Consider the following 13,618-nt stretch of genomic DNA (forward strand, 5'->3'; position numbering starts at 1 on the left):
TTAACCGTAAGACAATGAAGCTATGCAGGCACTAGAAGAAAGATGGGTAAATTCCTCTTTAATCTGGGTGTAGAGAAGGGCTTTCTAACTATTACTGTTCTATCACTCAAGTCTTAAAGTTTTCTTTAAAGAGGCTTTCTCTGATCCTACAACTGAATGTCTTATTCCCCATCCTTCTCATAGTCCTGTTATACATTTCCCCATTTTAACTGCTTCATCATATTTATCAGAAAAACTTCCTTCCTTCATTCCTTTTCCCCTCCAATCCGTTCCTCCTTTCTCCTTCTTCTCTCCCTCCTTATATTTCTTACCCTCCAGACTGTAGGCTTCATTAGAGAAGAAATTTTATTCTTTATCCCTTTTATTCTATATCCCCAGTGCTACAGCTTGCACATCACGTAAACACTCTGTGAATATGAATATCCTCATTACCTATCGATTTATCAACCTACCTATGATATTAATATTTACTAAAATGATCAGGTTACTTTTCATGATAAAACAGTAATTAAACATTATGTTAAAAAGTGCTCAAATATAGAATATTTGAGGAGGGATGGACCTTTTCCCTAAATAATGGGGAAGGAAAAATAACATGCTTCATGTTGCTCTTTTGTTCAACCTTGTTTTCCATTTCAGGCAGATTGGCGTAATAAGCAGAGCGGTGGGTGAGTAAAGTAGTAGAAAGCAATAGGAGGAGCAACAAAGAGATGGAGTAATGTACTAAGTAAAGTAAAAATAATGGGATAGATGTAGTTTAGCAAAAATTATATTAGCATAAATTACATGCCAGTACTCAATTTTTCTGGGCCAATGGGAGGGAATATGAGCATTAATCAGTCAAAGCAAGAGGGTAATTTTGAAAAATTATATTTGATTTTGGAATTCAGCCAGAGGGACACAAAACACATGTTCATCACCCCTCCAAGTTCATTTTCAGCAGCCCAGGTAGAGTCAGGCTACCCTGGTGTTGCTCTGCTCTCAGTCTCCACGGCTAGCTTTACACGCTCTACTCAGTATTTTAAAATAGCTTCTGGTAAAAGTAAATTATATCCTGGAATTTTTCTCCAGAATAAATTGCCATTTAGTCTGAAACCTCTATTCCCAGTTTTTCCTTCCTATGTGTTTACCGCCTCCAACTCTCCATAAGCCTCTTCCATCCTTCTGGACTTGCTCCAAGTTCCAACTTCGGTGAAGATTCCCCCAAAAGTTTGAGTCCGGATGAATTTTACTGAAACTTCTGTGACACTCATGTTGCATTGCTTAGTAATTATTTCATGAACATGTGATTTGCCTCCGTATTTGAACTATAAGCTCCTACAGGTTATGAAATATTTACAGCATTTAGTTTGTGGCATCTAAAGCATTCCCAGACCAGTTACGGGCCAATGGAAGGTGTTTAAATTGAATAAAAACGGGTTATTTGGGCCCTCAGCACATATACTTGCTCAAAGTGGAGAACCTACTTGAGTCCTCGAGGGTAAATCTAGTTTCGCTTTTTCCATATAAAGCATTAATGACACTTTGCATTTTATTTCTGCTATTAATTTTTAAAGTGCTGGGAAAATCATTTTTGGTTTGCATGTGAAATAATGTACTGCTTTTCAGAATGAAAAACACATGTGAGTCATTTTTGTTATGTATAATTTAGGATACTCAGGGATATTCTATTTCTGGATAAAATAGTTCAAAATAGGATTTTAATATGCACGTGTGATACATATTTAAAAACAAGAATAAAATATCTTCTTGAAAGATTGCCTTTGTAGTGAATTCAGTCATTCAAATTGTTTTCTCTCAAGACCCAAAAATGCTAGGGCATTGCCAGCTTTGAGTTTGTCCTGAAAAAAAAAAAAGTAAAAAAGAAAAGGTTTTATTTTAAAGCATTATTTAATGGTTGTTCTTAAGTCCTTTATTGAATGTCTTTATCAGGTTTTAAAAAAATCAGTTCCCCAACGTGAGAGAAAAATATTAGCAGGTTAAACAATGAATCTCTCACCCAAATCCTCTTGCCCCATGTTTGAAACTTGGTTGTAGGAGGAAAGGAGGAAATTATAAGGGGGAGAGAGAACCCTCTTAGGAAAATGCTCTTTGGGAACTTCAACAGGACTCTCAATGGTTTTTAAGGACTATTTGGAGGCAAAACAGAGAAAAGGTTCAGTTTAGGACTGTGGAACAGCAGAGCTGGAAGTCATGTAGCCACCCCCAGCTTCCAGGCACGTGTTGTCCTTTTTCACGGTCCCAAATAAAAGGGAACTCTTTCAGAGCAAGAAAAGTGATATAGATGAAGAGTCTTAGAATAAATGTACAAATGTGTACGTTTATCAATTTCACATTAGAAAAGGACTGCCAAATTTTTTTCACCTTCTCCCAGCTATAAACTAAATGAACTTCTATAAACTAAAGAACGCCTGTAATTTGAAAGGTAACTTTGATACGCTAACTAAAAATTGTCCAGTTTGCAAAGTTCAGGCATGTAGCTGAGGGTGGAAGGAAACATGTATGGAGTTGTATAACATCCATACCATATATACATCTAGATATCATGATCAAGTTTTGAGCTTTGGAGCTCAAAATTCAAAATTATAAAATGGATGCTATCTTCCCAGAGATAGCCATCCTTTTTTTCTGTAATGGAATATATTTTTATTTATATACTTTGCAACAGCTTTCTGGAGATACTAGAGGCCCGGTGCATGAAATTTGTGCACTCAGGGGGGATGTCCCCAGCCTGGCCTGTGTCCTCTCACAGTGTGGGAGCCCTGCAATTCATCACCCCAAAGAGGTAGGCACCGCCCACCCATCCGGGGCTCCTTGATGAATTGCCCCAAAGAGGTAGGCCGGAGCCGGGGTCCCGCCTCCGTGGTGGGCATGGGGCTGTGTGAACCCTGGCAGATGTTGCACTGAGTGGCTGGCCTCCAAGGCGCAGGGCCACGGGAACCCTGCTTCTGCTGTGTGCACAGCCATCTTGTGACGGTGTGAGGGTATCGCATGTGAGGGTGTGATGACTTCTTAGCCTTTTATTAGTAAGCATAGTTAATCTGCCATATAATTAACCCATTAAAGTGTATAATTTAATGATTTTTAGTGTGTTCACAAGGTTGTGCAGCCATTAGTTTCTTACCTGTTATTCTAGAGATATTTTATACACATATAAGCAAATACTTATATTTAGGTATATAGAGATTCTTTTTCACAAATGGATAGTATACTATACACAAATGGAAATATACTATATATATTGTTTGGCACCTTGCTTTTTTAATTTAATATATCTTATAAATTGATTTTTAGTGTTTTTTTTAATGGCTGTATAGATTCCATTATTGTTTATGTAACTATTCTTCTATAGATTGTTGTTAGTCTTTTATTACAGGCAATGTTGCAATGATTAACTTTGTACAAAATGTCATTTTTATTTGTGACAGTATAAAATTTTTATACAAGATATTTTAAAACTTGAAAGTGATAAGCACATAAAATTAAATAATAAAAGACAAAGTAATTATTCCATTAAACTCTTAATCAGGATGCTTGGGGTAATCTGGTTTCAGTTTAATTTTTATTAATTTTATAGATAGTTTTTCATTTTCAACCTCTGTTTTAAAAAGAAAAAGTAAAAAAAAAAAATCTCATTATGTCTTCCTACTTTAATAAGGACATATTTAACAATTAAAGACTATAAGTGCCTTAAGGTGAGTCAGTGCCAAGGGAATCTCAGGTTTCCCAGTTAATAACTTGCAACCAGTAAGCAGAGTAGATTCTTTTTGGCATTTGTTAATGTGCTTCACTAAATCCTTAACGATTAGAGCAGAGAATTAGAGACCAAGAGAACTTAGGGATTCTAGTTTAGAAGAAAGCCAAGTATTATACAAAAGGATTATGACTATGACTTGTGAGATTTGTTAAGAGTTCATACTGTATACACCAAAACCGGTTTGGCTCAGTGGATAGAGCGTTGGCCTGCGGACTGAAAGGTCCCAGGTTCGATTCTGGTCAAGGGCATGTACCTGGGTTGCGGGCACATCCCCAGTGGGAGATGTGCAGGAGGCAGCTGATCGATGTTTCTCTCTCATCGATGTTTCTAACTCTCTATCTCTCTCCCTTCCTCTCTGTAAAAAATCAATAAAATATATATATTTTTAAAAAAGTTCATACTGTATATCCACATGTTTTTATTTTTGGCCATCCCTAACCCTGTGTAGTGATTGGTGGTGAAGACCTCCGGAAGAACTTGTTTTGTTGGGGGGCGTGAGGGAGGGGATGTCAAGGATGTCAAGGGAGAGAGAATCAGGGACAATGCATCTCATTTTAACTCTTCTTGGTTCAGGAGCCTCAGGGTTAGAACAGGCAGTGGCAGCACTATGGCACATTTACCCACCTTTAAAGTCAAATGCCGAAAGAAAAACACCCAGTTACTTGAGGGTTCTTGTCCTTGGGTCCTTGTTAATCAAGACTTTAGTCTCAATATTCAAATTACTAGAATCATTACAATTTTTGAGATGGGTAGATAGTAAGAGAAATATTAAATTAAAAATTTAGACATTTTTCTTCTAACGTGCAAACATAAATATATTATCATGATATGCTTCTTTGCAGTTTTCTTTATAAATTTAGTTGTAGTAGGTTGACTTGCAGCTTTTAAACTTTTTTTGGTCCTTTAATAATTCATCTACTAGTATTTCTGGTGATCTGGTAACAATTGTAAGAATATTAAGTGTAAAAAGTCCCTGTTCTTTGATATCACATATCAGAATGCTCTGAAACCAAACATAATTAGAGGAGGAAAACAGGAAGAAGTCCATGAAATAAAAGGCATATACCTTCGTTTCTGCATCAAATTCTTCCATGGATTCTATCAATTTTCCAGGTTCTAGCTCACCTAGTGGAAAGGGGTAATCAGTTCCCAAAATGACTTTATCCTGAAAAAAGAAAAAATGTTTTTATTTATAATTTTTTAGAACATCAACATCAAAGAATCTCCTGTAAACAATTTATATAATTATTACAAGCACTCCTATGGTAAAATATCAAATTTCTTCCTGATTAATAGAAACAAACTGATCTAAAATTTTAAAAAGTCAAAGGATTAAAAACTTATTCTAGCCTGGCTGGTGTGTTTCAGTGGTTGTGTGAACCAGGAGGTCAGAGTTTGCTTCAGTCAGGGCACATGCCGGGGTTTCCAGCTTGATCCCCAGTAGGGGGCGTGCAGGAGGCAGCCTATCAGTGATTCTCTCTCATCACTGATGTTTGTATCTTTCTCCCTCTCCCTTCCTCTTTGAAACCAATAAAACATATTTATAAAAACAAAAAACAGCAGATCCTTCAACCTATTCTGACATTTTCTCCAGCAGGTGTCACTATTAGGTCTCCTAAAGTTGCAAATCAACTTCCATCTCCCCTCTCGCCCCCCCCCCCCCTTTCTCCTCCAATAACGGCAAGAATACTCAAATATAAGAATCAGGCATTTATTTAATAAAACATGTTGATGTCTTCCAATGAAATGAAGGATTCTGTATTTCTTATAACGATACATTGCAATTGATCCCACAATTTTTGAAAACATACTACAGTTGAAAAAGAAAAACTATAAAATCAATTGGATGGAAAGAAAACAAACAAACCCCCAAACAATTCCTGTCTCTATAAACTGTATCATTGTCTGTTTCCTGAATGATGTACTTCAAATTTTCATTTGACATTTTATACATCAAAGCACACAGGCTTGACTATCTACAAATATGTAAAGCTCTAGTATGTCAGGCAATGTTCTGGATTCTAGATTACCCTGGTCAATGAAAGAGAAATGGTCTATGTCCTCAGAGAACCCACATTCTAGTACAGTGAATGCGAACCTTTTGAGCTCGGCGTGTCAGCATTTTGAAAAACCCTAAATTAACTCTGGTGCTGTGTCACATATGAAATTTTTTGATATTTGCAACCATAGTAAAACAAAGACATATTTTTGGTATTTATTTTATATATTTAAATCCCATTTAACAAAGAAAAATCAACCAAAAAAATGAGTTCGTGTGACACCTCTGACACACGTGTCATAGGTCCGCCATCACTGTTCTAGTAAGAAGGACATAAGTCAATAATGACAGTTTATTAAAATAAAATACAGAAATTTAACTTCTAGAAACATATCCCACTCGTATGCATGTCATGGAAATGTACACAAGAAAATTAATTGCAACATTATTTGTAGCAGAATACTAGCAAACCAAATTATAGCATATTTAGGACCAAATGCTGAAATGGAATAACTGTCAAGTTATATTGTAAAGAGGAATGTACTTGAAGTTATATTGTAAAGAGAGAAAAGATGTCTAGGACAATGTATCTACTTTATACTCATATTTCTGTTTTTAACAAGGACCTATACATACACAAATACATGTTTGTATGTCTAGAATCTATTTCAGGAATGCTACCCAAGAAATAACAGTTGCTTCTAGGAAAAAAGATTGAATTTGGGGTGCAGGAGATCTTCCTTCTTTTTTAAGATGTAATTTACGTACCATAAAATTCATCTTTTAAAGGTGTGCAATTCAGTAAGCGTTAGTATATTCATGAATTTTTGTAATCATTCCCACTACCTGATGCCAGAACATTTTTACTAACCCAAAGTTAACCCCATTCCCATTAGCAGGCACTCCCATTACCTCCTTCCCCCAGCCTCAAGAAAACACTAATTTGCCCTCTGTGTCTATGAATTGCCTATTCTGGAAATTTCATAAACATGAAATGTAATATGTTGCCTTATTTCATTTAGTATAATGATTTCAAGGTTCATTCATAATGTAGCCCAAATCAGTTCTTTTTAGGCTGAATAACACCCATCATATAGATATCCCAAATTTTGTAGACCCACTTATCAGATGATGGACTTTTGGGTTGTTTCTATCTACTTTTTGTCTATTATGATAATGCTGCTCTGAACATTTGTGTACACGTTTTTGAGTGAACATATGCTCATTTCTCCTAGGTATATCTCTAGCAGTGGAATTACTGTGTCACCTGGTAAATCCATGTTCGATATTTTGAGGAACTACTCTACACAGTGGCAGCAGCGTTCTACATTCCCACCGGCCAAGTATCAGGGTTCTAATTTCTCCAAATCCTTACCAACACTTGCTGTTGTCCATCTATTTAATTATAGCCTCCACAGTGGGTGTAAAGTGATACCTCATTGTAGTTTTGATTTGCATTTCTGTAATGACTAAGTAGTGAAGTTGAACATCTTCTGTTCATATGCTCATTGGTCATTAATATGTCTTTGGAAAAATATCTATCTATTCAGATCCTTTGTGGTTTTGTTGTTGATGTTATTTAGTTGTAATAGTTTATATTTTTTGAATATAAACTCATATACTTATTGGGTATATGATTTACAAATATATTCTTCATTCTGTGCGTTGCCCTTTCATTCTCAGTTGTGCTTTTTGAGGCATAAAAATTTGAATTTTGATGAAGTCTAACTTACCTATTTTTTTCTTTGCTTGTGGTTTTGGTGTATATTTAATAAATTATTGCCTAATTCAAGGTAACAAAGATTTACAACTATGTTTTCTAAGAATTTGTAGTTTTAGTTCTTCCACTTAGGTCTTTGATCAATATTGAGTTAACTTTTGTGTATGGTATAAAGAAGGGTTCCAATATTATTTTCTTTTTTTGCATGTGGATATCCAGTTGTCCCACTATACTATATTGAAAAGATTATTCTCTCCTCATTGACACCTTTGTTCAAAATCAACTGATCTTTTTTTAAAAAATATATATTTATATTGATTTCAGAGAGGAAGGGAGAGGGTGAGAGGGATTGAAACATCAGTGATTAGAGAGAATCATTGATCAGCTGCCTCCTGGCCACCCTACACTGGGGATTGAGCCCGCAACCGGTTATGTGCCCTGACAGGAAATTGAACCGTGGCCTCCTGGTTCACGGTTGATGCTCAATCGATGAGGCATGTCGGCCAGGCTAGATCAGTTGATCTTTATGTCTGTTATAGTACTTTATTTTGGATATAAGTCCTTTATCATAAAAATATGTTTTATATCATTATGTGGCTTACCTATTCATTTAATTCATTTTTCTTATGATGACCTGAAGCATTTAACTTGAATTGTAATTTGATCATTTTAAAAAATGTTTATTGCTGAAACCTGTTTGGCTCAGTGGCTAGAGCGTCAGCCTGCAGACTGAAGGGTCCCAGGTTCGATTCCGGTCAAGGGCATGTACCTGGGTTGCGGGCATATCCCCAGTAGGAGATGTGCAGGAGGCAGCTGATCGATGTTTCTCTCTCATCGATGTTTCTAACTCTCTATCTCTCTCCCTTCCTCTCTGTAAAAAATCAATAAAATATATTGAAAAAAAAAAGTTTATTAATTTCTGTGTCCTGTCCAAAATATTTTTGCTGGATTTCAAGTTGAGAAGATATTCTCTTACATTTTCTTCTTGAGATTTTTATAGTGTAAGATTTTATGTTTACGTGTATGGTCCTTCTCAAATTAACTATTTTGGTACATTAAAATGAATAGCTTTAATGAATTGAAAACATTAAATCTATTAGTCTACAGAAAAAGAAAATGTGTATTTGACGTAATTTACAATGGTTTTAAATCAACTTCTTACTTTGAAAACTGGTTAAAGCTTGTCCTGTCTTCTCATAACTGATGATTTTAAATAATTTTTAATTTTATTACATGTGATAAGATCTTAGCTAAATAGGTAAATCCTGTTTTTGAGATGTACCCTGCAGGACCTGATCTCTTGCTCCTCCTGTTTGGGGCTTCCTGTGGCTGGATGAAGCATGGCTCTTTCCCTTGCTCAGGCTGAGCAATCAGAGCTGGTTTGGAAGTGGATGATGTTAGGAAAGCCCAGGCCCCATAGTTCTCTAGCATTGCATCCTGTACATGAGGATCTGAGCAGGCACCAGGCTTGCCCGTTCCTCTTCAGTGCAATACACATCCGTGTTCTCAAAAGTCACTGATTCCTGAGGCCTGGCTGTTAAGAACACTGCTGCCATCATCTGACCTCTTTTATTCTCTTGTGGAAAGGGAAAAGTCTCAGGAACGTGGGCTCTCAGTAGCCTCAACAGTGTGCCAACAAACAGGAATTTGGGGCACCATTCACTGGTCCTTGCAAACCAAACCCGCATGCATTAAAGACAACCTCAAACTAAGTTTTGTGTGTGGTGTGAAGTAGAGTCAAGGTTCATTTTTTAACCTCATATGGATATCAACTTGTTCCAGAACCATTTATGAAAAGGCTTTCCAATCCTTATTTAAATGCTTTTGTAACTTTGTCATAAATTAACTGACCAGACAAGGGTGAGTCTATTTCTGCACTCTCTAGTCTACTCCATCAACCTCCTTGCTGTCCTTTGCTGATGCCATGTTATGTTGTCCACCATAGCTTTATAGCAGCTCTTGAAACTCTCCAACTTCATTTTTCTTTTTCAAAATTATTTTGCCTCTCTGATTCTTTGCATATGCCTATAAATTTTAGCCTCAGCTTGGATTATGTTGAACCTATAATTTGGAGAGAACTGACATCTTAATAATATGGAGTTTTTTTCAAAAATCTATAAATATAGATACGTCTGGATGTCATGGGTCACTAAGCTTTGGATTTTTCCTCTGTATTACTTCTTGCATCTATCATTTGTACTCCCCTTCCCTAGTTTCTCCCTTAACTCAGGCTCTTACGATCTCTTAGCTCAGCCAAGTGTGAGCTCTCTATTCCTGAAGCACCCTATATACACTTTTATTCATAGCACTTCCTATATTTCTATGAGCTACTCTCTTATAATAATAATAGCAACAATATCTAGCATTTATTGATTGCTTACTATGTGCAGGATGTTGTTCTAAGCCATTTGCATTCATTAACTCATTTAATCCTCACAACCTTCCTATGAGATAGGTTTTATTATTATTATTCCTATTTGACAGATGAAGAAACAAGAGTTGACAACTAACTTGCCTAGAGTTGCACAGCTAATATGTGAGAAAGAAAGTTCTCCCAAACCGGAGCTGAAGCAGAACTTTGTTGTCCGATGTGACTAGCTGCTCTTCCTGGAAAATAGTTAGCCTTCTTGATATAATTTTCCTTCTCCACCTCCTCTTCCTCTTTTCCCCCCAGTCTAACAGAATGATTGAACCAGTTTCCCCCCTATAAAATGTCTCTGCCAAGATAGAATCTTTGAATTGTACTGTTCAGAAAGCCTCTTCTTTTGAAACAACTTAGAAATAAAACTGTGACATGTGCCTATAATCAATCTGAGAGTTGCTTTACCAAATGTGTGCATTGAAGGAATGAATACTTGCTTGTAGGAAAGAGGGAAGTCTCATTATTACTAAGCCTTACATATTAAATGTATTTTAAACTCTAAATTCAAACTGTTGTGAGGATGTGACACTTTGATTTCTACAAAAATTTTCCCCTTATGTTTTATGAAAATATTTACATGAAATAATATGGTAAAGTACCTAATAAAATTTAGAGAAAGGCCGCAATAGACTTAACTATTTCTCGATTCCTATATTTACTACTGTATAAAACTGAGTAACTGCACCTGCTGATGGAAGTCCCAAAGACCCAAAGTTATGTGTACTGACATCTGTGCCACCAGCTGATCTTGTTCTTAACTGTCTGCTGGTATTCACCGGAGTTTCATTTGTCCATATTGCTACTCCTTTTGCTAAAGCTGTTTACAGTTCCAAAATACTACATAATTTTTAAAAGTCCCATGCTTATATTACACTAGAGGCCCGGTGCACAAAAATTTGTGCACTCGGGGGGGGGGGGGGGGTCCTTCAGCCCAGCCTGTGCCCTCTGGGGTCCAGTCTGGGACCCCTCGGGAGATAACGACCTGCTGGCTTAGGCCTGCTCCTGGGTGGCAGAGGGCAGGCCCAATCCCTAGGTGCAACCCCTGGTCGGGCTCAGAGCAGGACCGATTGGGGAGTTGGGGCGCCGCCCACTGTCATGCACAGAGCAGGGAGATTGGGAGGTTGTGATGCCACCCTCAGTCACGCTCAGGGTAGGGCCGATTGGGGGGTTGGGGCACCGCCCCCTGTCATGCACAGAGCAGGGTGGATCAGGAGGTTGTGATGCCACCCTCAGTCATGATCAGGGTAGGGCCGATTGGGGGGTTGGGACACCGTCCCCTGTCACACTCAAGGCAGGGTCGATGGGGAGGTTGCGGCGCCATCCCCTGTCACACACAGAGCAGGGCCCATCAGGGGGTTGGGGCACTGCCCCCTGTCACTCACAGAGCAGGGCCCATCAGGGGGGTTGGGGCTCTGTACCCTGTCATGCACAGAGCAGGGCCAATCAGGGGGTTGGGGCGCTGCCCCCGTCACACACAGAGCAGGGCCCATCAGGGGGGTTGGGGCTCTGTACCCTGTCACGCACAGAGCAGGGCCAATCAGGGGGTTGGGGCGCTGCCCCCTGTCACTCACAGAGCAGGGCCCATCAGGGGGGTTGGGGCTCTGTACCCTGTCACGCACAGAGCAGGGCCAATCAGGGGGTTGGGGCGCTGCCCCCTGTCACTCACAGAGCAGGGCCCATCAGGGGGGTTGGGGCTCTGTACCCTGTCACGCACAGAGCAGAGCCAATCAGGGGGTGGGGCACTGCCCTCTATCACCCACAGAGCAGGGCCTATCAGGGGGTTGGGGCATCGCCACTCTCACACTCAGGGCAGGGCCGATGGGGAGGTTATGGCTCTACCCCATCACACACAGAGCAGGGCCCGTGGGGGAGGGGGGTTGGGGAGCTCTCCCCTATCAAGCACAGAGCAGGGCTGATCAGGCGGTTGGGGCACCTTCCCCTGTCACGAACAGAGCAGGGTGGATAGGGAGGTTGTGTCCCCGCCCCCTGTCACACACAAAGCCACAGGGTGATCAGGGGGTTTGGGTGCTGCCCCCTGTCACGCTGATCCTGGTGCCAGGAGGCCTCGCGGCTCTGCTGATCCCGGTGCTGGGAGGCATATTACCCTTTTACTATATAGGGTAGAGGCCTGGTGCACGGCTGGGTGCCGGCTGGTTTGCCCTGAAGGGTGTCCTGGATCAGGGTGGGGGTCCCTACTGGGGTGCCTGGCCAGCCTGGATGAGGGGATGATGGCTGTTTGCAGCTGGTCACACACCCTTCAGGGTAGGGGTCCCCACTGGGGTGCCTGGCCAGTCTGGGTGAGGGGATGATGGCTGTTTTCAGGCTGGGGGTGACTGAAGCTCCTTTTTTTCTTTCTTTTTTTTTATTCTGGGCCAGCTTTAGCTTTGAGGCTTGGCACCAGCTCTTAGGTTTCTGGCCTTTGCTTACAATGTTGCGAATCTGCTGGCTGAAGCCTGGTGGTATTTGTTACAGAGTTTCTTAAACTGCAGGCTCAGAGGCCTGCAGCCGCAGGCGGGGAACGTTGGTTTCCTCCGTCACTGAAGCAAGCAAGCCTCATGTTAGTTTCAAGCTGCTTGGCTGCCGGCTGCCATCTTGGCTGACAGTTAATTTGCATATCTCGCTGATTAGCCAATGAAAAGGGTAGCGGTTGTACGCCAATTACCATGTTTCTCTTTTATTAGTGTAGATTAGTCAAATACATTGGCATGAAATTAAAATCTAGAAATTAATTTTTCTTTCTTGTCCAGAATTCTTCCACTCCCAGTATTATGGCCTAGGACAGTGGTTGGCAAACCGTGGCTCGTGAGCCACATGTGGCTCTTTGGCTCCTTGAGTGTGGCTCTTCCACAAAATACCACACGTACTGTGTGATTGAAACTTCGTGGCCCATGTGCCGAAGTCAGTTTTTGGCCTGGGCGAGTCTATTTTAAAGAAGTGGCATTAGAAGAAGTGGGGGGTGTCAGTAGATGCAGCGCAGGCGGGCCATGGGATAGGCAGCGCAGGGGAAGTACATTGTTTTGAGGTATGTTCGCTGAGGTCCACCCCTTCCAACTCTCCCATCCACACTCGTCTATCTGAAACAAGTATACAAGACGAGTGTGGATGGGAGAGTTGGAAGGGGTCGACCTCCACGAACATACCTCAATCAGATTGAGGACGTTTTTAGCAAAGGCCAGCTTAGGAGTACCCTAATTAAGTTAATAACAATGTACCTACCTATATAGTTTAAGTTTAAAAAATTTGGCTCTCAAAAGAAATTTCAATCGTTGTACTGTTGATATTTGGCTCTGTTGACTAATGGGTTTGCCGACCACTGGCCTAGGACAGAAATACATTTTAAGAAGGGTTGTGTGTGTGTGTGTGTGTGTGTGTGTGTGTGTGTGTCTGTTTTAATGTGGAGAAAGCAAATGGCTTTAAAGCAGAAATGAAAACCACTCCTCAAGAATTTATCCTTCCTGCTTAAGATGTGTCTCTGCTCCCCTTCCTAACTAGATTGTGGATGCCTATGGCAGAACACCAAACTTAGGATTTGGCAGCATTTAATTATTATTTACAGCTATTGTTCACGACTCCTCTCCATAGGAGGTTAATTATCCTCTTGTAACAATCTGGTGTGTGAATTTTCCATACCCGTATCTGTCTGTACATCTTTTGTTGATAGCTCCTGGTAAACTTTTGACCATTTTTTAATTTGTTAGTAATTTCATGAAGGAGGGGGAA

The 13,618-nt window shown here is 39.9% G+C and overlaps 1 protein-coding gene across 1 annotated transcript in view; it reads right to left on the reverse strand.

Annotated features, from left to right (window-relative positions):
- Window positions 1-942: 942 nt before the first annotated feature.
- The window catches only part of ACMSD (aminocarboxymuconate semialdehyde decarboxylase), a gene marked incomplete at its 5' end in the record, with an annotated part of 47,602 nt that continues 34,926 nt past the window's right edge, over window positions 943-13,618 (reverse strand). Inside the window, 2 exons of the mRNA XM_081096351.1 lie at window positions 943-1,841; window positions 4,824-4,922. Coding sequence (XP_080952477.1) covers window positions 1,779-1,841; window positions 4,824-4,922 — 162 coding nt within the window. The 3' untranslated portion in view covers window positions 943-1,778. The remainder of the gene's footprint in view (window positions 1,842-4,823; window positions 4,923-13,618) is intronic.

The sequence above is a fragment of the Myotis nattereri genome (assembly GCF_964212035.1).
Source record: "Myotis nattereri genome assembly, chromosome: 7".
NCBI lineage: Eukaryota > Metazoa > Chordata > Mammalia > Chiroptera > Vespertilionidae > Myotis > Myotis nattereri.